Genomic DNA, 26,360 nt, shown 5'->3' with positions numbered 1-26,360 from the left:
CAAGAGTAATGACATAAGCCGACTTCATTTTAAAAAGAGAAATAAAAAGAGCTGGATTTAAATGAAGGCAGCAGCAGTTGGGCGGGGCGTTCGGGACACAGACAGCACTGGAAACCACAAGACTCTCAGAGTCCGCTGCAGGGCTGTGCCCTTGTAAGGTCTGTTGGTTACCTCCCCAGAATCTATGATTGCGCAGTTATAAGGTAAACCATTGAGAGAGACAGGAGAATAGGACTGAGTTATCAGACATAATATGGTATAATCAGGAAAACAGGATTCCAGCAGACCCACTTATTATCAACCAAGAACTGATGCCATTTGACAACGCCATCCTTAACAATCTGCAGTTTCTCTGAGGTACACTCCTCCGTTTGTTCCACCTCCTGTTTAAATTTGTTCATTAAGTTTCTCCACTTTTGTGTCAACTTCTGCAACAACGCAAGGTCTGCAGTATCCTAGATGAAAGCATGAAATCAAACAACTTTTCTTGTAACAATTATTAATGAGCACACACAAGGCCATTATTAATACTATAGAGAAATCCAAAGGAAATGGGTTGAAATATTAAAAAGATATTTTTCTTTAAAAATATCACCAGTGACACTACTGTACAGTTTGCTGATGGATTTTTTATGGTACATAAAATATTTGGGACAAGATTTCTCTCTTTGCAACATGAACCCAATTTTCCCACAAGGCTTTCACAGGGACAGTGTGTGTACTGGAAAGAAATCAGATAGGACCAAATGCGAATCCTCATCAGTTACTGTAAACTTGAGTGATATTATTTAATACCCTTGTGATTAATTTTATTATTCATAAAATAAAGGCTCATACATATTCTCTCAGGTTTAAGAGTTAGATGGGATGACAGTGTGAGTGGTTTGCCTCAGTAGAAACATGCTGAATATGGGTTCTCACCTTTTCTCGCTAACTTGTTCACTGATCTCTCCATAAAGTGCATAGAATACACTATAATGCAGCTATTTAATACACAGTATTTATAAATGAATCATAACTATAATTTTGTAGAGTTATTAAACTTTGATAAAGGCAAATATAAGGAAAAGCTTTTATTCGCCTTTCCTTAGATCTTTCATTCTGCACACAGTAAAGCACAAATATACAACTATATTTTTAAAGAACCTATACATATAGCAAAGCAGGCCTTGCAACGCAGTGCCCCTTGGGATACCCACATCTCTCAGCAGAGTGCAGGTTCAAACCCTGGCTGTTCTGCTTCTGATCCAGCTTCCTGCTAATGCATCCTGAGAGTCAGTGGATGATGCTTCAAGTGTTTTGGTCCCTGCCACCCATGTGGTAGACCCAGGTGGAGTCTGGGCTCCTGGCTTCAGCCTGGCTGCTGTGGACGTTCGGGGGATGAACCAACCAATGGAAGATATCTCTCGCCACCTCCACCTCCACCTCCACCTCCACCTCCACCTCTACCTCCTCTACCACATCTACCACCTCTACCACCTCTACCTCTACCTCTACCTCTACTTCTCTCTCTCCTCTCCCTCCCTCCCTCCATCTTTCAAATAAATAAAAATAAAAATTTAATGGTCTCAACTCTCAACACTTGGAGTCTTTTATCCACAACTGAAGTGAATTGAACTTTACCTTTGTTGAGAGCAGTATGATGAAATGTTTAGTATACTTATTCCAGCCTTTTTCATTGAGGTAAAGTCTTTTAGCCAATATGATTCTATTTCTTTCAATTACCTATAAAAATAAGGTACTATGATCAGGAACCTAAAACATTAACAAACCATTAGAATTTATGAGTGTTTTCACATATCAATGTTTCATGGAAGTATTAACAACCAAAATTTCTAGTTCATTTACTAATTTGAATCACAAATTTGCATTTTCCAAAACTACTGAACTTAAAACCAAATTCAAGCACAAGCAGAGGTTCTCCAAGAATTTGATCTCATGACCCCTTTGCACTCTTGAAAATTACTGAGAACGCCAAGATGCTTTTGTTTTATATCTACTGATTTTACTGTTCTGGAAATCAAGCTGTAGTTATTTAAAATATATATTTGTTCATTCAGTTAAACATAATATGAATAAACCCATTATGTTAATATAAATAGCATTTTTATGAAAAATAATTTACATGTTTTCAAAAAACTAAGTGAAAAGAGTGTACTGTTCTACATTTTACAAATCTCTTTCATATCCGCCCTAAAGACAACAGAGCTGGATTCTCATATTTGTTTCTGTACTCTATTTATCGTGATATTCCATGTCATGCAGTTTCTAGAGCACCCCACCACATACTCATGAATGAATGAGAGTGAAAAGGGCAAATAACATCTTTGATTCGTGACAAAACTAGTTTTGGAATCACGGAGCTCCCACAGGGTGTCCTGGACTCCCAGGGTCGGGTCCTGCAGCCATACTCTGAGAACCACTGATAAACTGAATCAGATGTCCAGCTGATGAGTGAATGACCATTCTGGACACCATGAATACAGCTGTGAACAGAGACCCAGTCCTCACTCTTAGGGAGCTGCCATCCCACTGGCTGGCAGGACGTCAGGGCTGACCTAGCACAAAGCCTCACTGATGACCTTCTGAGGCATTGGCACCTGCTTTTAATATGAGGGGGTTCATGTGTACCCTCTCTTCTCACACTGGACAGGCATTGCTCAGATCTGTTTCCTTGGACTGTGTGTGTATACCACCTACACATATACGGTACAGGTCTGCGTGTGTACATCAACTACACGTATATAGTGCACATCTGTGTGCATACTACTATACATATATAGTACAGGTCTGCGTGTGTATACCAACTACATGTATATAGTGCACATCTGTGTGTATACCACCATACATATATAGTGCACATCTGTGTGTATACCACTATACATATATAGTGCACGTCTGCAGGTGTATACCAACTATACCACTATACATATATAGTGCACATCTGTGTGTATACCACTATACATATATAGTGCAGGTCTGTGTGTGTATACCAACTACATGTATATAGTGCACGTCTGTGTGTATACCACTATACATATATAGTGCAGGTCTGTGTGTGTATACCAACTACATGTATATAGTGCACATCTGTGTGTATACCACTATACATATATAGTGCAGGTCTGTGTGTGTATACCAACTACATGTATATAGTGCACATCTGTGTGTATACCACTATACATATATAGTGCAGGTCTGTGTGTGTATACCAACTACATGTATATAGTGCACATCTGTGTGTATACTACTACACATATATAGTGCAGGTCTGTGTGTGTATACCAACTACATGTATATAGTGCACATCTGTGTGTATACTACTATACATATACAGTACAGGTCTGTGTGTGTATACCAACTACATGTATATAGTGCACATCTGTGTGTATACCACTATACATATACAGTGCAGGTCTGTGTGTGTATACCAACTATATGTATATGGTGCACATCTGTGTGTATACTACTATACATATATAGTGCAGGTCTGTGTGTGTATACCAACTACATGTATATTGTGCACATCTGGGCGTATACCACTATGTATACATAGTGTACGTTTGTGGGTATACCAACTACACATATATAGTGCAGGTCTGTGTGTGTATACCAACTACATGTATATAGTGCACGTCTGTGTGTATACTACTATACACATATAGTGCACGTTTGCAGGTGTATACCAACTACATGTATATAGTGCACATCTGTGTGTATACTACTATACATATATAGTGCAGGTCTGTGTGTGTATACCAACTACATGTATATAGTGCACGTCTGTGTGTATACCACTCACACATACATAGTGCACGTCTGTGTGTATACCACTATACATATATAGTACACGTCTGTGTGTGTGTACTGCTACACATATATAGTCTGTGTGTATAGCATGTCTGTGTATGTATTGTATACCAACTACATGTATAAATCTGCTAATATATTTAAGATAATTTTAACTAAATGTATGTAGTCTTTTATAATATTCTAAAACTTGATGTTTTTATTTATTATACACATCTTTTCATACACATAAGAGGAGTTTTCAAAAAAAGTCATGGAACACATGTATTCTGAAGAAAACTGCATGTATCTGAAACTTTTTTGTACCAAAATACTCATTTTTTAGGTCCATTTTTCCATGAGCTTGTGGAAGTATCCTTGTACATGCCTGCAACATTCTTAAATAACAACTGCTTCATGTTCTATTATCTAGATAACTACAATTTATTTCCATACTGCTGGATATTTAGGCTATCAGAATCTAAAGTTTTTAAACATTTATTTTAGAGAGAGTGAGCAAGAAAGAGTACTTCCACACACTGGTTCACTCCCCCAGATTCCTGCAACAGTGACCAGGGCTGGAACCAGAAGCTAGGAACACAAGCCAGGTCTCCCACAGAGGGGACAGGGACCCAGGAATCTCAGCCATCACAAGTGCTCCTTCCCAGGGCCTGCAACAGCAGGAAGCTGCCAGTGGGAGCTAGAGCCAAGCACCTTAACCAGTGTCCTAACAACAGACCAAATGCCTTCTATTTTAATATATTTTGAAATTATAAAACAATGCTGAAATGGATAACCATATCCATATTCATTTTTACCAATTTTTTTTTCAGAAACTGATTTAAATTTAAAATACAGAAGTTTTCTGACTTAGATTGGGGTTACACCCCAATAAGCTCACTGTACGTTGAAAATACTGTAAACCGAAAATACATTTCAGGGGCTGGTGCTGTGGTGCCGCGGGTTAAGCCACTGCCTGCAGTGCCAGCATCCCATATGGGCACCGGTTCAATTTCCGGCTGCCCTGCTTCAGATTCTGCTCCCTCTAATGGCCTGGGAAAACAGTGGAAGATGGCCCAAGTGCCTGGACCCTTGCCATCCATGTGGGTCACATCCATGTGGGCTCCTGGTTTTGACTTCGCCCAGTCCCATCTGTTGTGGCAATTTGGGGAATGAACCTGTAGATGAAGATCTCTCTCAATCTCTCCCTCTCTGTGCCTTCCTGCTCTCTCTGTAACTGTGTGTGTATGTAAAAGACAATACATTTCAGGCATGTAACCTATTGAACATCATAGCTTAGCAACACAGTACACTGCAGGATTTCAGCTGATCACCCTTGTAATTTGTGGCTGACGGGGTGGGTGCTAGCTGCGGCTCACTGCCACTGCCCAGCGCTAGTTTCTACTGAACACGTATCACTGTCATACCATCATCAAATCATAAAAATCCCAAGTTGGGAACCATCATAAATTAGGACTATCCGTATTGTTAGCTCTTATACAAATCTTCAAAAAAGTTTTATCAATTTGTATTCCTATCAATAATACATGATAGTGTTCATGTTTATCATCTTTTTAATGCCTGCTAATCTTAGCTAAACATGATATCAACTCTTTATGTTCCATATTATTAATTATTCGTGAGGTTAGACACATCTTCATATAATTATTAGCCATTTGAATGTCTCACTCTTAATTACCTGACTGTATTCTGTGCCCATTGTTTTACTGAATTATTTCCATGTTTAAAATGTATTTACTAGACTACTTCCATAACATTTATTGTCTGCTCCATAAAGTACTAACGTTTGTTCCCAGCGTGTTACTTGCTTTTGTTTCTGGTCACTGGCACCTCATGGAAGTTTCTAATTTCCAGGTTTCCTTTCATGTCGTATTTAGAAAGGGCTTCCCCATTCTAGTATTATAGAAATATCCACAGGGATGGCATTGTGGCATAGTGGGTTAAGCCACCACCTGTGATGCCAGCATCCCATATGGGCACTGGTTCATGTCTTGGCTGCTATACTTCGGATCCAGCTCCCTGCTAATGGCCTGGGAAAAGCAGTGGAAGATAACCCAAGTGTGTGGACCCATGCCACCCATGTGGGAGACCCAGAAGAAGCTCCTGGCTTTGGCCTGGCCCAGCCTGGCTGTTGAACCCATTTAGAAAGTGAACCAGCAGATGGAAGATCTCTCTCTGTATCTCTGCCTTTAAAATAAATTAATTTTTAAAAACTCTCACTCTTCACTTATTATATTTATAGTTTCATTATTTTACTTCTAAATATTTAATGCCTTCTAGAATTTACTTTTTATGTAAACTTTCTATGAGGTAGGTATCCACATCTTTTAATAACTGGATAACCAATTCTGTCAACATAATTTGAATATATATATATATATATATACATGAGTCTATTTATGAACTTTCTATTCTGTTCTTTTGTATTTATTTTTACCAACAAACACATTCTTACTTTGATTTTAAGCATATTTTGATGTCAAAAATACAAGTTATTTCTTATTAATATTTTAAAAAATTCATTAGAGGAAGGCACTTGGTACTGTGGTTAAGATGCTGCTTGGGGCTGGCACTGTGGTACAGTGGGTTAATCCTCTACCTGCAGCGCCGGCAACCCATATGGATGACAGTTCTAGTCCCAGCTGCTCCTCTTCCAGTCCAGCTCTCTGCTATGGCCTGGGAAGGCAGTGGAAAATGGCCCAAGCACTTGGGCCCCTGCACCCGCATGGGAGATCAGGAAGAAGCTCCTGGCTTCAGAACAGCCTGGCTCCGGCTGTTGTGGCCATTTGGGGAGTATATCAACGTATGGAAGACCTTTCTCTCTCTCTCTCTCTCTCTCTCTCTCTCTCTCTCTCTCTCTTTCTCTCTCACTGTCTATAACTCTACCTTGAAAATAAATGAATAATTTTTTTTAAAAAAGGGTGCTGCTTGGGATGCTTACATCTCTTATCAAAGTGCCTGGGTTGTAGCCCAAGCTCTGCTCCTGATTCCAGCTTCCTGCTAACACATACCTGGGAGGCCTGATTGAGTTCCAGGCTACCGGCTTTGGAATGGCTTAGCTCTAGCTACAATAGTAGGCATTTGGGGAGTGAGCCAGCAGGTGGAAGCTTATTTGCTCTTTCACTTGCTCACTCTCTCTCGCTGCCTTTCAAGTAAATAAATACTTTTAAAATTCTTCCAGACAGGAGCCCGCACTGTGGCTCACTTGATTAATCCTCCGCCTACAGCGCTGGCAACCCATATGGGCACCAGTTCTAGTCCCGGTTGCTCTTCTTCCAGTCCAGCTCTCTGCTGTGGCCTGGGAGCAGGGAGGATGGCCCAAGTCCTTGGGTCCATGGGAGGAAACACCTGGCTCCTGGCTTCGGATCGGCGTAACTCCGGCCGTAGCGGCCATTTGGGGGGATGAACCAACGGAAGGAAGACCTTTCTCTCTGTCTCTCTCTCTCTCACTGTCTAACTCTATCTGTCAAATAAAAAATAAATAAACAAACAAACAAATAAAAAGAATGCTATTGATTTAGAAAAAAAATCTTCCAGATGGCTTACAAATTTGTCAGCTTGTCAATTTTGTAAAAATAAGATAGATATTCAGATTTCTTTTTTGTTTTTTTGACAGGCAGAGTTAGACAGTGAGAGAAAGAGACAGAGAGAAAGGTCTTCCTTCCATTGGTTCACTCCCCAAATGGCCACTACGGCCAGCATGCTGCACTGATCCGAAGCCAGGAGCCAGGTGCTTCCTCCTGGTCTCCCATGTGGGTGCAGGGCCCAAGCACTTGGGCCATCCTCCACTGCCTTCCCCGGGCCACAGCAGAGAGCTGGACTGGAAGAGCAGCAACCGGGACAGAACCGGTGCCACAACCGGGTCTAGAACCCAGGGTGCTGGCACCGCAGGTGGAGGATTAGCCTAGTGAGCCGTGGCACTGGCCTGATATTGAGATTTCTAATTGAATTTATAATTTGGAGTAAACTGACATCTATATAATTTTGATTATTCTTCTCAACTAATGATGCATAGATCTCCTTTTCTCTAGTTTTAGGTTCTTCAGTAAAGTTGTAGGATTTTCAATAGACTGTATGGTTATTTGTCCCTTCTTGTTGCATTTATTCTCTTTGAATTTTTAATTCTGAAGCATTACTGTAATAACCCACAGGCTACTACACTTCAAGTCACTTGTCATTGTGTGTACTCGGTTATTAGGACCAGAATGCAATATCCAGCAATGATATATGGCTATATTATATGAAAAAATCAAAACTGTCTTCTCTGGTTTATTATTAGTATCAATTAAAGTTGAAATTTTTGACACATTCCCAAATATACTTCATAGATTGTGGAGGGAAAAAACAGTCCTCAATTGTGCAATAACTAGGTACCCAACAGAGGAAAAAAAGAAAGGCAAAAAACTAACTTCACCTTTTCAAGGCCACATAAGCTATATTCTTCATTAATAAATATAGATGTTCATTTGAGGGAGGGAGTTATCTATATTATTACAAATCATAAAACAAAACTCAACTAGACAAAAAAGAAGGCCGAGTTGCAGTCTGATGAACCAACCTTCAGGGCCAGTTCGTACGTCGCTGAGCTCCAGTTATCTCTCTCTGCCATTAACTGTTTAATATCAGTCTCCATCCGGCCTCTTTGCAGTGTATATAAGTCATGGTATTCTTCAACAATTCTAAAAGGAAAATTAAATATCTATATAGACATTTGTTAAAAGGACTGTGTTCTATAATAAGCATTATGTTCCTTTAAAATACATAAGGTAATTATAATATAATGGCTCAATAAACTGATAACATTATATACAGTGAAACAGAAGAAAAAAATCACATTTTGTTTATAAATCCTACAGTCATAAAGAAAGTGAAATGTCCAATACATTGTTCCCTGCTCTAAGTATTTCTTTTCTCTATTTGCTAGACTTTTTACAACTTGGTATTCCAATGGTAAGTCTCACGACGCCTAATGAAAAATCCACAACACAAGTAGCGATAATACAGCACCTTTATTAAGCTTCTTGGGTCACAGACTAAGCATTCTTTATTAAAGGCACAAAGCCCAGTAACCGCAAGCCACTATGTTTTTTTTTTTTTTAAAGATTTATTTTGTTTATTTGAAAGAGTTAGAGAGAGAGGTAGAGACAGAGAGAGAGAGAGATCTTCCATCTGCTGGTTCACTCCCCATATGGTTGCAACAGCCGGAGCTGTGCCCATCCAAAGCCAGGAGCCAAGAGTTTTTTCCAGGTCTCCCATGTGGGTATAGGGGCCCAAGTCCTTGGGCCATCTTCCACTGCTATCCTGGGCCATAGCAGAGAGCTGGATCAGAAGTGAGGCAGCTGGGACTAGAATTGGCGCCCATATGGGATGCCAGCGTTTCAGGCCAGGGCTTTAGCCCGCTGTGCCACAGCGCCGGCCCCAAGCCACTGCGTTTTTAAATTGGGAACAGGTGCATGGCTCATCAGTGAAGCTGTTGCTTAGGACACACACGGTCCATAATGGAGTATGGGTTTCAGTCCCAAGCTCTTCCTGCAAATCCAGCTTCCTGATAACACGCACCCTGGGAAGCAGCTGGTGATGGCTCACGTACTTGGGTCCCTGCCATCCAAGTGTAAGAGTGAGGGAGACCTGGACTGATTTCCAGGCTTCTGGCTTCAGCCTGGGCCAGCTCCAGATGTCCCCAGCATTTGGGGAGTGAACTAGTGAATGGAAGATCTGTCTATCTCTGTCTCCTTGCCTTTCAAATAAAATAAAAACAAGTAAATATCTAAAAAATACATTTGGGGACTGGGAGGGTAGCACAGTGAGTTAAGCCCCCGTGTGCAATGCTAATATCCAACATGAGTGCCCGTTAGTGTCCTGGCTGCTTCCTGTTCATGTGCCTGGGAAGAAGTAGAAGATGGTCCAAATGCCTGAGTCCCTGCCATCCACATGGGAGACCCACGATGGAGTTCCTGGCTCCTGGCTGTGGACTGGCCCAGCCCCAATCATTGTGACCATTCAGAGAGTGAACCAGCAAAGGGAAGAGACCTCCCTCTCACTCTCTTTCAAATAAATAAATAAATCTAAAAAAAATAAATTTTAAATTATATATAATTCATGCAAGGTTAAAAGAAATCCTCTCCTAACCATGCAAAAGCTTAAGTATTTAACTCTTCTTTCTTTCTATACCAGAGAAAAAGGGGAACAGCTCTGTGAGTTCTAATTCCAAAGCCAGGTGATGAGGGGCTGGCACTGTAGCATTAGTGGGCAGAGCTGCTGCCTGTGATGCCAGCATCCCATACGGATGCCAGTTCCTGTCCCAGCTGCTCCACTTCTAATCCTGTTCCCTGCTAATGGCCTGGAAAAAAACAGGGGAAGACGGCCCAGGTGGTTGGGCCCCTGGGCTACCCACATGGGAGACCTGGAAGAAGCTCCTGGCTCCTGGCTTTGGTCTGACCCATCCCTGCCATTGCAGCCATCTGAGGAGTGAGCTAGCTGATGGAAGATCTCCATCGCCCTCTGTGGCTCTGATTTTCAAATTAATTAATTATTTTTTTAAAAAAATCAAGGCAATGAATCCCAGCCTGTAGCCTTTTTCTCAAAATAACTGGATAGGGCAGCAGCAGATGGCCACAGCAGCTACTGCCTTGACAAGGCTTCCAAGTTAACTTTGGAACAAAAACTCCAAGTCTTTATCCACCCCACTCCCTCATCAAGTAAGAGCTGTCCTACAGGCTAAAAGGACATCTTGGTAACAGGAGGGAAATGCCAAGCAATGCTCTTGAATACCCTTGAAATTACTGTAAAAGTCTCGAACACGCTTAATCCTACGTCAGTGCCTCTTCCATCCCAGAAGGGGTAACTCACTCCTTTGAGGAAGTCCCCTCCCAGACGCAGGCCAGCAGGGAAAGCCCCCAGGACCTCCCATTACCCACCCCACCCCCCCAGGAGGAATGGCTTCGTCAGAGATAGACAACAAAGCGCAGGCAATGCAAAGGTGCGCCCACAACAAACAACGCAGGCTGCTCCGCTTCCTCCTGGGACAGCAGGCCAAAAGGCTGCACGTGGCACGCGAATAAATCCACCCTCTCTCCTGACCTTCATCTGCAGCTCCTCTTGCAAGAGAGAAAAGAACGGGGACCAAGGCTAACCAGGGGCCACCCCCCACACAATGTTTCTATAAAGTTGTTTTCTTAAAAAAAGAAAAAAAATGTGAACGAGTATGACATGATGAGTAACATGATAATTCAAGGTGGGGGGGGTACCTGAGTGTTCATGATAAGATTCTCTTTTTCTGAACATCTGAATTAAGAGTATCTCATGTTGTCACAGCACTGATGAGGTGTCAGATACCATCCCAAGTGCTTTTTTTATACTAACACCTTCCTATCATTTCAATCTCCACTCACCATGGGGAGCCAAGTGAGGCCCAGAGAAGGTCAGAGACTTTCCCAACGGTGCACAGCAACCAGCATGGTGCCTGCGTCTGCGCTATGCACACTGCCTCTATACTTTCTTCTAGGAAACTAGAACGTCACAGTCTGCAAACCTCATTCAACAACCTGGTCAGTGCTGACACCAGCCACCTGCCTCCAAGGGAAAAGGTCAGGTTTTATTTTCTTTCCTCTCGGAATGAGAAAGCAACCAAATTCAGATGAAGTAAGCTATATGCATCTTTAGAATTCAAGCAGTTAGTATCACACACATTGTTTCAGAAGTCACATAGGCACCTCCTGTGAAAGTCACACGCACTTGAAGCAACTCACCTGGCATTCTTTTCAGCATCTAAAAGAGCCTGTGCCAAATCCTTATGGGCCTTCTCTGCTTCCTTCGTTAACTTCACATCATGTGCCCGAACGAGACACAGTTCCCTGAAGAAAAACAAAGATACTTAATTCGCAGGTGGAGACTCCAAAGAAGGCTCTACTCAGCGAATCAGATTTAGATTCCAGCACCGTCTCAGTTACGTGCACCTGCCTGCCTTTTCCTCCTCATAACCCGAATCAAGTAATCTAGCCCACACAGGGATGGAGTCTTGACAGGTTTGACAATGGACTCTGATCAGGGGGAAAAAAGGCAGAAGGAGGGTGGGTACTGGCCACAGGAGTTAAGTCATTGCTCGGACTCTGGGGAGTGAACCAATGGAAGAAGATCTCCCTCAGTTTCTGTTCCTGTCTCGGTCTCTGTCTCTCTCTGCACTTCAAATAAAATGAGAATAAATAAAATATTTTAACCTTCACTGCTATATAATACTTAGGTCTCTCTTCAGGATCGGAATCTGAACATCCATAATCACGGCCCTGCTCTGTAAACCTGATTAAGGTAAACACGTGCATCTGAGAAAGAAGGGGGACAACACTGTGGCGAAGTAGGTTAAGCTTCTGCCTGCAGCACCAGCATCCCATATGGACGCTGGTTCAAGTCCCGGCTGCTCCACTTCCTGTCCAAATCCCTGCTACAGCCTGGAAAAGCAGTGGAAGATGGCCAAGGCAAGGGCTTGGGCCCCTGCACCTGCATGGAAGACCTGGAAGAAGCTCCTGGCTCCTGGCTTCAGATCAGCTTAGCTCTGGCCATTGCAGCCATCTGGGGAGTGAACCAGTAGATGGAAGACCTCTCTCTGTCTGTCCTTCTCTCTGTCTGTAACTCTATCTCTAAGAAAGAGAAGAGAAGAGAAGAGAGGAGAGGAGGAGAGGAGAAGGAAAGAAGGAAAGAAAGAAAGAGGAGCATGAGTCTTTTCCTTAGGAAAAATATGCAACACCTTGGTTTCTGTAACACAAGTAGCCCATATCTATATATGTGTTTGCAACTACATCCAGTTCTTTCTGAGCTTGTGCTAAACACGAAAAGACAAAAAAAGTCCTCGCCTTGAGCTATTCCGCTTTCCCCGCACATTTTTTGCTCTTTTTAGACACGTGGCTTTAACATGTGTGTTTAGGACAACCACAGTGTTTACCTGGTCAGTTCCTCAATAACGTTCTTGAAATTATATAACTCTTGTAAGATGCGCTGGTCCATCACTCGCTGCGTAACCAGGTCTTTGTAGAAGTCGATCATCTGCCGGGCAATCTGGTCGAGCATCTGCACGTACCTCTCTCTGTGCGAGAAACGAGGGAACGGGCATCGGCGTTGGCGTCCAAGGAGCCAGAGCCAACACAGGCCCCAGGAAGCGTGTGGGAGAAGAAAGCACTGTTAAAGAAGGAAATCGCAAGCAGACATTGAGGATGGACGCATGGGAAGGGTGGGCAGAGGAGAAGGGGATCCGGGCTGTGCATTCCTGCCACGCTCAAACACGTGAGCAAAGGGTGTGAGGCGTAAGCAGAGATGTGGCGTTTAGAGGGGCTGGTGCTGCGGCATAGTGGGTAAAGCTGCCGCCTGCAGTACTGGCATCCCACAGTCTCGGCTACTCTACTTCCGATCCAGCTCTCTGCTGTGGCCTGGGAAAGCAGTGGAAGGTGGCCCAAGTCCTTGGGCCCCTGCACCCGCATGGGAGACCCGGAAGAAGCTCCTGGCTCCTGGCTTTGGGAAGAAAATAGTCAGACAAGCACGACAAAAACAAGGACTTGTCTTGCTTCTTTTTCGAAGTTAAAACTCTGTAAGGATACACATCAGGTCTTATATATGTGTATATTTAGAACATCTAACAGACTGTCCAGAATATAGTGAGATTTCTCCACATAGTTGAATTCATGAATAAAACCACTTTTCTCAAATTGACTAAACGTGAAAAGACCTGTAACACAAAGAAGTAATTTATTTTCTTTTTCTTTTGAATAAAACCCAACAAAATATTTGTAAATGATCATAGGAAATAAATTATAAACACTATAACCGAGCAGTCTTGATTCACATTAAAAGTAATGTTGGTGTGACACCCCAGGAGTGAGGTCCTGGAATTCTGGCATCTTCGAGTTGGCCTGGTCATCGTGTCTAATCGCTCACTTGCCCACACAGTTATCCAGCCCTTGCTCAAACACTTAAAGTAAGGGGGAGTTCTCCAGCTCAAAACACACTTCATGCATTGGAACATATTCCCACTTAAAATAAGAGGGAGCTTATCAGCTTAAATTGCAGTTCAAACATTGAAAGTATCAGTTTAAAAATGCCTTCTTGGGGTCAGTGCTGTGGCATAGTGGGTAAAGCCACCACCTACCTACACCAGCATCCGACATGGGCGCCAATTCAAGTCCTGGCTGCTCCACTTCCAATCTGGCTTCCTGCTAATGTGCCTGGGAAAGCAGCAGAAGACCGCCCCAGTTCTTGGGCCCCTGCACCCATGTGGGAGACTCGGATGCAGTTCCTGGCTTTGGCCTGGCCTAGCCCTAGCAGGTGCAGCCATTTAAAGAGTGAGCCAGTGGGCAAATGGAAGATCTCTTTCTCTCTTTCTCTCTCTCTTTCTCTAACTACCCCTTTAAAATAAATAAATCTTTAAAAAAAAAAAAAAAAGTCCTCTTTAGGACTTCTGCCCCTCGCACCGTAGGGACCAGATACTCTGCAGGACCTTCCCATTCCAATATGACCTGATCCATAAGAGCATTGCTAGACTGCTGGGGTGGAAAACAAAAAGGAATAAGCAGGAATGGACATTTGGGCCAGCAGTTAACACGCCGGTGGGGATGCTTGGACCCCACACTGGAAGCCTGCTTTTGAGTTCTGGCCCTGCTCACAATTTGAGGTTCCTGCTACAGCAGAACCTGGGAAGCAGCGTATGACAGCTCAAGTGTTTGGGTCCCTGTCACCAACACGCGAGGCCTGTATTGAGTTCCCCGGCCCCTGGCTTCACTCTGGCCCTGCCCCAACTGTCGAGGGTATTTGGGGAATGAACCCGCAGATGGGAGCATGCAGTTCTTTTTCTCTGCTTCATGAAGAAAGAGGATGAAACAAAAAACGTCACGCCAAGAATGGAGTAGGAGTTACTAGCAGTATTCAGTAAGTGAACTCAAGATCAGAACTGCCCCCTAGGAAAATACTAACACTGGGACCCAGGGACACAACTCAATCTGAGCCAGCTTCAAAATGGGAGACATAGAAAAGCACAAGACCATTGCGTGAAGCCTGGATTCAGAAGGGGAAAATGTAAACCCTTTCCTCAGGAAAGTACCCCTGGTTTATTCCCTGATGATCCAATGGTTAAGATCAGCCAGCCGGCACCGCGGCTCACTAGGCTAATCCTCTGCCTGCGGTGTCGGCACACCGGGTTCTAGTCCCGGTCGGGGCGCCAGATTCTGTCCCGGTTGCCCCTCTTCCAGGCCAGCTCTCTGCTGTGGCCAGGGAGTGCAGTGGAGGATGGCCCAAGTGCTTGGGTCCTGCACCCCATGGGAGACCAGGAGAAGCACCTGGCTCCTGGCTTCGGATCAGCGCGGTGCGCCGGCTGCAGCACGCCGGCCACGGCGGCCGTTGGAGGGTGAACCAACGGCAAAAAGGAAGACCTTTCTCTCTGTCTCTCTCTCTCACTGTCCACTCTGCCTGTCAAAAAAAAAAAAATCAGCCAAAAAATTAGCTTCACAAAGATTGCAAAGCACAAAGGAAACAAATCATAATGAATGAGACTCAGAAGAAAAACAAACCACAGACTTTGATTCTAAAGCTCTTGATGTATTAGAATTTTAATTATGAGGCCGGTGCTGTGGCACAGCCTGCGGTGTCAGCATCCCATGTGGGCACCAGTTCATATCCTAGTTGCTCCTCTTCTGATCCAGTTCTCTGCTTATAGCCTGGGAAAGCAGTGGAAGATGGCCCAAGTGCTAGGACCCCTGCACCTGTGTGGGAGACTAAGAAGAAGTTCTCAGCTCCTGGCTTTGGATCAGCCCAGCTCCAGCCATTGCAGCTATTTGGGGAGTGAACCAGAGGATGGAAGACCTCTCTCTCTCTCTCTCTCTGCCTCTCCTTCTCTCTGTGTAACTCTACCTTTCAAATAAATAAATAAAATCTAAAAAAGTTATCATAATTAGAATATAAACTATGCATTAAATGTTTGAGAAATAAAAGATGGAATTAAAAATAAATAGGCAACAAAATAATCCTATCTGATGAGACATCTATAGAAATAAACCAGTAGAACTTTTAGGGGAAAACGCAGTTGTTGAATTAACATAGGTGAGCAACAGCAGGACAGACAGAGCTAAAGAAGGTAGAAAAATACTGGAAAAAATTACCTAGGCTGTAGCACAGTGATAAGGAGAGCGAAATTTTGAGAAACTGATGAATATACAAATAGAGGGCATCTAACAAAAACAGAAAGAGAAGTCAGACAGAACAAAAGACAGGCACTGGTCAGAGATCATCACTGACACGTGTTTAAAACTCATGAAAGACATTAATGGGCATATAAAATATAGTCTCAATATAGGTACAGGAAATACAAGAAGAAATTCAGGGGAATTAAATTTACTCTCCTACCTGAGACAAAAACAAAGGACAACAAAAATGAAACCATTTCCAAGACACCGGGTAACACGAGATGAAAGTAAGTGGTCCCCAAGAGACCAGCAGTAAGGTGAGCCTGTGTTAGAATCAATGACCACAGCTCCTATCTTACAGAACGAGAAAGGCAAGAGCAAGTTAAATCCAAGTAAGGAGAAGGATGCAAACAATAAAAATCACAGCATAAATCGGTGAAATAGAAAACCGAAAAAACAGAGAAAATCACTGGATCAAAACCCAGTTTTTCGGGATTGGCAACAGTGATAAAAGTCTATTTGATTCATTGGGGCACAGAACACGAAGAAGACAGAACTTACCAACATTAGGAATGAGAGAGCCGACATGATCACAGCGTCCATGGGCATAAAAAAAAAATAATAAGGCAGGGCACAGCACGTTGCAATGCCTCTTGGGATACCCACATCCCAAACTGGAGTGCCTGTTCCAAGCCTGGCCACTCTGCCTCTGAGCCTGGTTTCTGCTAATGGACAATGGCCCAAGTACTTGGGTTCCTGCCACCCATGTGGGAAGCCTGGATGGAGCACCTGGCTCCTGGTTTTGGATTGGCCTTGCCCTGCTTGTTATGGGCATTTAGAGAGTGAACCAGTGGATAGAGATCTCTCCTTATCTCCTCCTTGTCTCTGTAGCTCTGCCTTTCAAAAACATAGAACTTTTTTTCTTTAAATTTTTTGACAGGCAGAGTGGACAGTGAGAGAGAGAGACAAAGAGAAAAGTCTTCCTTTGCCGTTGGTTCACCCTCCAATGGCCGCCGTGGCCGGCGTGCTGTGCCCTGCGCACTGCACCGATCCGATGGCAGGAGCCAGGTACTTATCCTGGTCTCCCATGGGGTGCAGGGCCCAAGCACTTAGGCCATCCTCCACTGCATTCCCAGGCCACAGCAGAGAGCTGGCCTGGAAGAGGGGCAACCGGGACAGAATCCGGCGCCCCGACCGGGACTAGAACCCGGTGTGCCGGCGCCGCAAGGCGGAGGATTAGCCTAGTGAACCGCGGCACCGGCCAAAAACAGATCTTTTTTTAAAGGAATATTTTAACACTGTCATACCAACAAATTCAAAAACTTCGATAAATTGGACAAATTTCTGGAAAGATGTAAACCACCAAAGCTCACCTGACAAGGACTAGATAACATGAATATATTTTATATATTAAAGAAATTGAATTTGTAACTTAAAGCATTCTTGCAAAGGAAATTCTTGACTCAGACAATACCCTTAGGAAAGAAATAATGCCAAAGCTACACAGAAATTGAAGAGCCAGTAGTATCCTGTCAAATTCATTCTCTGAGGCCAATATTACCACAACACCAATAATCAAGCAAAGACATCACTATAAAAGAAGACAATAAACCATTATCCTTTATGAATACAAATGCAAAAATTCTCCACAAAATACTAGCAAACTCTACCCAGCAACATGTTAAAAGGAATACATAGGCCATGATCAAGTAGCATTTATTCCAGGGATGCAAGGCTAAATTAACATATGAATGCAGGGGCTTAGGTGAAGCCACCACCTACAGTGCCAACATCCCATGTGGACCCCGGTTTGGGTACAAGTTGCCCCACTTCTGATCCAGCTCTCTGCTATGGCCTGGGAAAGCAGTGAAGAATGGCCCAAGTCCTTGGGCCCCTGCACCCACGTGGGAGATCCGGAAGAAGCTCCTGGCTCCTGGCTTTGGATCAGCATAGCTCCAGCTGTTGCAGCCAACTGGGGAGTGACTAGCAGATGGAAGACCTCTCTCTCTCTCTCTCTCTCTACCTTTCCTTCTCTCTCTGTGTAGCTCTGACTTTCAAATAAATAAATACATCTTTAAAAAAACATATGAGTGACAGTCAGTGTAATATACCATAATAATAATAAAGGACAAAAAAACACAGAATAATTTCAATAGACAAAGAAAAAACACTTGACAAAATCCAACAATCTTTCATAATATTAACACTAAATAAACCAGGAATAGAATGGAACTTCTTCAACACACTAGAGGGCATCTATGAAAAACCCATAGCTAATATGATACTTAATCTAAATCTCATCTAATGGTGGAAAACAACATCTTTATCCTAAAAATGGAAGAAGTTAATTTCAAACTATATATCTGATTAGGAACTAGTGTCCAGATACATAAAGAACGCTTACAACTCAACAATATTCATGAAAAGACAGATAATCCAGGGCTGGCACCATGGCTCACTTGGTTAATCCTCTGCCTGTGGCGCCGGCATCCCATATGGGTGCCGGGTTCTAGTCCCGGTTGCTCTTCTTCCAGTCCAGCTCTCTGCTTTGGCCCGGGAGGGCAGTGGAGGATGGCCCAAGTGCTTGGGCCCTGCACCCACATGGGAGACCAAGAAGAAGCACCTGGCTCCTGACCAGGTGCAGTGCCAGCTGTAGCAGCCATTTGGGGAGTGAACCAACAGAAGGAAGACCTTTCTCTCTCTCTCTCTCTCACTGTCTATAACTCTACCTGTCAAATAAAAAAAAAAAAGACAAATAATCCAATTTTAGAGTGTGTGGAAGATTTGAATAGTCACTTCCCTGAAGAAGAAATACAAATGGCCAGTATATACATAGAAAGATGTTCTATGTTGTTAGTTATTAGAGAAAGCAAATCAAAACCGCAATGAGTCAACATTTCACACCCACCAGGACGGCCGTGGCCAGAAAGGTGGACAACAGCACGTACAAGCCAGGGTGTTGAGAAATCGCTGGTGGGGATGGACAATGGCACAGACCCTCTGGGAGAGTTTGGCAGCTTTCAAAAACATTAAACAGTTGCCCTGTGATTTATTTTTATTTATTTTTTAATTTTTTTAACAGGCAGAGTGGACAGTGAGAGAGAGAAACAGAGAGAAAGGTCTTCCTTTTACCGTTGGTCCACCCTCCAGTGGCCACTGTGGCAGGCGCACCGCGCTGATCCGAAGGCAAGAGCCGAGCCAGGTGCTTCTCCTGGTCTCCCATGCGGGTGCAGGGCCCAAGGACCTGGGCCATCCTCCACTGCACTCCCTGGCCACAGCAGAGAGCTGGACTAGAAGAGGGGCAACCGGGACAGAATCCGGCGCCCCGACCGGGACTAGAACCTGGTGTGCCGGGGCTGCAGGAGCAGGATTAGCCTAGTGAGCCGCAGCGCCGGCCAGCCCTGTGATTTAGTAACTCTGCTCCCTGAGGCCCCGGACCCGCCGCGCAGGCATCACCGGCACCAAGACAAGGACAAGGCTCCCGCCATGGTCCCCTCGGAGGGAGAACAGGACGGAGCCGAGGCTCCGAGGGCAGAGGGCGGGGAGCTGGGGCCCCGCGAGGAGCGGGGGCAGCCGCGCCGCAGACGCAAGGAGGCCCCGGGCGCCCGGGAGGCGCGCAGCGATCGCGGCCGTGGCCCGTGTCCTGAAGGTGGTCGGCGCCACCACCAGCACGGGTGACCGGAGGAGGCGGCCGAAAGGGAGCCCCGCCGCCACCGCGCGCACCAGCACGCGCCCGACCCGGGCAAGGAGGGCCCAGCGTCCCGGGCCAGGGGCGAGCGGCGCGCACGGCACCGGCACCGGCACCGCACGGGCCCCCGGGCGTGCCCCCGGGAGGCTGAGAGAGAGCAGCGAGGAGCCTGCGCCGCGGCGCCCGTCCAGGAGACCTCGGAGAAGGACAAGGAGGCTGGGAACCACCAGCCCAAGGAGCTGCCCTGTGACCCGGAGGCCATCGGCATGCTGGGGGTGGGCGCTGTGCAAACGCTGCCCAGCACCTGTCTGCCGACGGTGGAGGGACACCCAGAGGATGCGGACAACCAGCGAAACGTCACCCGCATGGGCAGTCGGCCCCCAACACCCGCTAGGCGCCATGTTGTTAGGGACTATTTTAGGCAATGCCCAGTATACACCCAAGAAGACTGAAAACATCTGCCTCACTTGGGACACACTCATCCCATGCTGGGATACCTTAGTGAGAGTCCTGGCTACTGCTGATCGCACCCTGGGAAGCAGCCAACTAACCCGGCCGGAGATCACAGTGAGTCCAGGCTCCTGGCTTCAGTCCCAGCTGTTGTGAGCAGTTAGGAAGTACACCGGTGGAGAGATCTTGCTCTGTCTCTCTGTCTCTCCTTGCCTCTCTCTCTCTTTCTGCCTGCCTTCCAAATAAAGTGAAATGAAAAAAAAGAGAATGGAGGAAGTGAACAGGGGCGGGCGCTGGGGCCCGGTGGTTGAGCTGCCGCTCAGGATGCCTGCAGCCCGTATCCGAGAGCCTGGAAGATGCCAGGTTTGGGAAAACTGGAGACTTCCTAATTGAATGTGGTTCCCTGACCGTCGAAAGAGCCTCTGCCACAATGAAAACACAGCCACCGACTTCCTGTGGGCTGGCAGACACTTCACGAGCCAGCAGTCACCCCGACACACACTGTCTACTCTCACCTACTTTGTTCTTTTAACTCCATCTTCACCCTGTCCTAAATTCTTGGCTTTGAAGCCCTACACAATGGTACATTGATTTAATATTTTTAGTGGGCTCCCTATGTCTTAGCCAACTTCCTTTAAAGGACTTCGGTTTTGACCTGCTTGCCTATCTATCTCTTTCTGTTTAGACTTCCAGGAATACAATGCACCCTGTCTTGGCCCCTAGAACCTAACTCTGAAACCAAGAGGAACAGTGCTTCCCACACCTGCCTCTCATAAGGGCAAGGTTTGTGTAGCTTGGTATTCATCTAAATCTTTTTATTTTTTCTTTTTTTTTTTAAGATTCATTTATTTATTTGAAACTCAGAGTTACACAGAGAAAGAGAAGGAGAGGCAGAGAGGGAGGGTTCTTCCATCTACTGGTTCACTCCCCAGATGGCCACAACAGCCAGAGCTGTGCCAATCTGAAGCCAGGAGCTTCTTCCAGGTTTCCCATGTGGGTGCAGGGGCCCAAGGACCTGGGCCATCTTCTACTGCTTTCCCAGGCCACAGCAGAGAGCTGGATCAGAAGTGGAGCAGCCAGGACTCGAACTGGCATCCACATGGGATGCTGGCACTGCAGGCTCCAGCTTCACCCGCTACGCCACAGCACCAACCTCATTCATCTAGTTCTTGTGCACTGGCTCCTCATCAATCCCTCCTGCCTTGTCCTGAGACTGGTAACTCAGATCTCGTCCTGTCCTTGTCACCATTTGGGACTACCCAGCTCTTGGTGGTGTCTGTTTACTCCTCATGTCTAATGGTCACCAGTCTCTTCTAATGGCTTTGCTCCTGATTTCTCAGCGCTGTCAGATGAAGGAAGCCAGCTTCCACAGATGAGGTGGTGGGGAAGCAGAGCATATTGATACAATTAATTTCCATTTAGAAGAAACTGATATTCAGAGAGCTCTAAATAATTTTCCTATGGCTCCATGGCAATTGAGCTCCAAATATGTATACAATTGCTTTCAGCTTCCTGGAAAGTAAGACAGTCCCAAGAAGAATTATAGCACCAACAAGATTTATCATCATCGTGGATTATAATGTATTTCAGCAACTACTTCTGTGTTCTTGTTTACATCTCACCACAATCCTGCGAAGGATCTCAATGCTCGGCACAACCTAAGTATTCAATAAATATGATTGGCAAATGAAAAAACAGGCAGAAGAAAACGTTCATGGCAGCTATCACCTTCATTTAGAAATGAGAAAATGAAGGCTCCGATTTTTACCACGTTCACATATCAAGATGAAGACTGTACTACAGAAAATGCCATAAAAGGGCAAGTGATCTCCTTCCTATCAGCAGAAGAGAGAACCGTAATTCTTGGGACTTTTCCAAGAGTAGATATGAACACGATTCTAACCTAAAATTTAAAATGAAACCAGGACATTGCGGGAACAGCTCTAACCTGATTTTGGACAGCAGCTCTCCTCTGTCCGCACAGTCCACGCTGACTTGTCGAATTAGCTCGTGAAACACGGTGTTGTAAATGGCCTGTTCCTTCCTCAGCAGGTGTAGTAGCTGGTGCATCTGCAGAAGACAGGCGAGGTAGTCAGTAGGTTACTACGGCCTTCTCAGTGAGGAGCATTTTAGCTGGTAAGCACTCTGAATGTGCGTGTGTAAGTTTTAGAAACACTTTGGTTCATTTATTTCACATATACTTTCATCCTCACAAACAACAGGTCTTCAAAAACCTCATGGAAATGTATAGGATGAAAATATTATGCATGAATTTCAAAGCTGTTGCACCAAAATAAACTCACCTTTTAGTTAAACTTTCCATAAACGTTTTGAAGTCCCCTGTGTGTGTGTGTGTGTGTGTGTGTAGAAGTGATATAACATGCTGGCCAGTACCACAGCTCACTAGACTAATCCTCTGCCTGCGGTGCTGGCACCCCGGGTTCTAGTCCTGGTTGGGGCGCCGGATTCTGTCCCGGTTGCCCCTCTTCCAGGCCAGCTCTCTGCTGTGGCCTGGGAAGGCAGTGGAGGATGGCCCAAGTGCTTGGGCCCTGCACCTGCATGGGAGACCAGGAGGAAGTACCTGGCTCCTAGCTTTGGATCGGCGCAGCACACCAGCCGTAGCAACCATTTGGGGGGTGAACCAACTGAGGGAAGACCTTTCTCTCTGTCTCTCTCTCACTAACTCTGCCTGTCAAATAAAAAAAAAAAAGAAGTGATATACATGCTGATCTCTTAAAAACCTGTCTAAGTGTGCACTTCTTTTTAGGATATACTGAGAAGGTGTCACTATCATTTCTTTTTTTTTTTAATTTTTAAAATTTTTTTTTTATTTTTTGACAGGCAGAGTGGACAGTGAAAGAGAGACAGAGAGAAAGGTCTTCCTTTGCCGTTGGTTCACCCTCCAATGGTCACCACGGCCGGCGTGGTGCGGCCAGCACACCGCGCTGATCCGATGGCAGGAGCCAGGTGCTTCTCCTGGTCTCCCATGGGGTACAGGGCCCAAGCACCTGGGCCATCCTCCACTGCACTCCCGGGCCAAAGCAGAGAGCTGGCCTGGTAGAGGGGCAACCGGGACAGAATCCGGCGCCCCGATCGGACTAGAACCCGGTGTGCCGGCGCCGCAAGGCGGAGGATTAGCCTAGTGAGCCACGGCGCCGGCTACTATCACTTCTATATTACACTTGTCCAAAACACACAACCTGAACCTAAGCAGGATAATAAGACAAACCAACCTTCTACAGAATAACTGGCTTTTGCCCTTTAAAATAACAAGGTCAAGAAAAACAGAGAGAGGTGGTGTCTGGTGCAGGAGTGAAGTCTCCATTGGGATGCCCGAAGCCCATAGCAGTGTGCCTAGTTGAAATCCTGGCTGCTCTGCTTGCAACCCAGCTCCCTGCTGATGCACACCCTGGGAGGCAGCAGGTGGTGGCTTAAGTGCTTAGGTCCCTGCCACCCATGCAGAAGACCCGGATGGAGTGCTGAGCCTCTGCTTTGGTCTAGCCTCGCCTTGGCTGTTGCAGGCATTTAGGAAGTGACCAGTGGATGAAAGATCTCTGTCACTCTCTGATTTTTAAAAGAAAATTTCTTAAAAAGAAAAACCAAAACTGAGGAACTGTTTGAAATGAAAGATGTCTAGAGGAACCCGACAACCAAAAGCACTGTGTGGCCCTGGGATGCTAGACTGGGGCTGGAGAAGCAGCTACAGAAGCCATTAGAGGGACAACTGAGGAAGCGCGAGATCTGAACGTGGACTAGTTAGATAATGCTACCATACCAACGTTCAGTTTCCTGAGCTTGATAACTACTGTGTGGGTATGGAAGAGAACGTCCTTATCTGTAGGGAACAGGCCCTGGAAGACTTGGGGTCCAAAACGGTCCAGGGAAAAACTGCGGATGTGACAGACAGACGGGAGAACACATGATCAGACAGACAGGGAACAACAGCAACAGCGGAATGGAGAATCCGGATGTCATGGTTTGGATGCCTCCTCCAGAGCTCACCTTGAAGTTTAGTTAGCACTGACAGCTTTAAAAGGCAGCGCCTCTAAGGAGTGATTACATCATGAGGACTGGGCCCTCAGGACTGGAGGGATGCCATTGTGGATGGACGGAGTCAGTTACCATGATGAGCTCAGGACGAAGGGGTGAGTCTGGCTTTTCCTCTCAGTCTCACAGGCTCATACCTGCCACTGGACCATCCACCGTGTAGCAAGGCAACCCTAACCAGACCCAGAGCCACAGGCCAAATAAATGCCAATTGCTAAGCAGTTACCAAACCCTTGGTATTCTGTTACAGTAATAAAAAAGGAACTAAGATTCTGGGTAAACATTATATAGGGATGCCTTGTACTGAACTTGTTCTTGACATTTTCAAATTCATACAAACAAAAATTATAAAATAAAAATAACCCTCAAAAAGAAAAAATCTATTATCTATATAAATGGAAAACGTTCATTAAGTGCAAAACAAAAATTACATATGGTGAGAAAGCATTGGCAGTGTTTATTAAGTGGTGCCAAAAACAGTGAGTCTTTAAACAAAAAAAAAGTAACAAATTCTGGCTAGGGTACAGAGAAAGGAAAACACTATTGGTGGTAAGGTAAATTAGTAAAGGCTGATTGGAAAACAGTATGGAGGTGCCTCAAAGCACCAGAAATACAGCTCTCATATGATCCAGCAATTCTACTACTGAGGACATATCCAGAGAAAATGAAACCAGTATATCAAAGACATACCAGCACTCTCAGGTTTTTCTGGGGAACCATTTGCAATGCTCAAGCTATAGAATCAACCCAGATATGTCTCCATGGATAAACAATAAAGAAAATACAAATATATACACAATGCGACATTATTCAACATGGATGGACGTGAAGGACATTATGTTCAAGGCAATAAATCAGGCACACAATGGCAAAGGCTGTACCTTCTCACTTACACGTGGATGCTTAAAATGCCTGTCACAAAACAGAGGCTAGGATGATGGGTCCCTGAGGCTGGGAAGTTGGGGAGAGTGGGCAGAGGAAGGGTAATGGGCACAGAGACACAGCTGAAGACGAAGAATTGCTTCTAATGGTCTACAGTGCAGAGGGGAACTATGGCTAATGCAGATTAACTGTGTATTTTAAATACCTAGTAGAGAGCATTTTTTAATGTTCCTAAAACAAAGAAACAATAAGTGCCAAAGGTAATGCATATGCTGACCATCCTGAGTGGATTACACACTGTGTATGCACACAGAAAACCACACACCAGTCACCAAGTGAGCACACATCAACAGAGCCACACAGTAATATGCAGTCATCCTGAGTGATTAACCACTGTGTACACACACAGAAATTCATGCCATTCCCTAAGTGCACACACATCAACAGGGCCACGCAGTAATACGCCATCATCCTGTGTGGATACACACTGAATACACACACAGAAAACCACACCAGTCTCTAAATATGCACACATCAACAGGGCCACACAGTAATATGCAGTCGTCCTGAGTGGATACACACTGTGTACACACACAGAAAACCACACCAGTCCCTAAGTGTGCACACATCAATAGGGCCACGCAGTAATGGTAACATCACATGCCACTGGTGACGTCTCAGTCCGTGACACGCTGCATGGCAGACTGTGCGGTCCCGTAAGAATACAATGGATTTCAGAAGCTCCTGCTGCCTAGTGCTTTTACTGTCTCTTCTACATTCAGGTATGTTTCGATACAGGAATACTTCCTACTATGTGACAGTTGCCTACAGTATTCAGCGCAGTAATAGACCGCATGGTAGGGTAGGTAGTAAGCTGTATCATCACGGCTTATGTGAGTGCACTCTGTGATGTTTGCACAACAAAACCCCCTAAAGACATACTTCTCAGAATGTGGCACCAGTAAGTAATGCGCGTACTGATGAACTCTACAGGGTTTGCCCGGTGCCAGGTGTTCTTCCCCGCACTTTGCATTTATTGTGTCGTTTAACCTCCATGCAGCCCTGTGGGGTAGCGCTATCATCTGTGAGTTATGATGGGGTTCTGAGGGGCGGGGATGTCACTGCTAGTAAGCTGCAGGGTTGGGACCGCATCCTGGGCTGCTGCCTCCAGGACACATGCTCTTAACCGTGACTGAGGCACGTGAGTCTCTGCAGCTACCTTGGTTGGTCCTGAGTACTCCTGATTCTCCACGGTAGCCCTCTCTAACATAGCATCCATCACGTCACTCAGCTGGACGACTTCTACTCGCTTATTCGGTTTCCTG

General features: G+C 45.2%; 1 protein-coding gene across 1 annotated transcript in view; it reads right to left on the bottom strand.

Moving 5' to 3' along the window:
- The window catches only part of AXDND1 (axonemal dynein light chain domain containing 1), a 112,275-nt gene that overhangs the window by 60,706 nt on the left and 25,209 nt on the right, over nt 1–26,360 (bottom strand). Inside the window, exons 7-13 of the mRNA XM_051858247.3 lie at nt 26,255–26,357; nt 22,055–22,176; nt 12,746–12,886; nt 11,559–11,663; nt 8,369–8,489; nt 1,624–1,725; nt 292–455 (exon numbers count right to left, since the gene is read on the bottom strand). Of these exons, the coding sequence (XP_051714207.2) occupies nt 292–455; nt 1,624–1,725; nt 8,369–8,489; nt 11,559–11,663; nt 12,746–12,886; nt 22,055–22,176; nt 26,255–26,357 (858 nt within the window). The remainder of the gene's footprint in view (nt 1–291; nt 456–1,623; nt 1,726–8,368; nt 8,490–11,558; nt 11,664–12,745; nt 12,887–22,054; nt 22,177–26,254; nt 26,358–26,360) is intronic.

Source organism: Oryctolagus cuniculus, chromosome 7, assembly GCF_051225735.1.
Source record: "Oryctolagus cuniculus isolate XC-2025 breed Fujian yellow rabbit chromosome 7, ASM5122573v1, whole genome shotgun sequence".
NCBI classification, from domain to species: Eukaryota; Metazoa; Chordata; class Mammalia; order Lagomorpha; family Leporidae; genus Oryctolagus; species Oryctolagus cuniculus.
The sequence above is the reverse complement of the archived record's forward strand: the minus strand, read 5'-3'. Positions and strand labels throughout refer to the sequence as shown.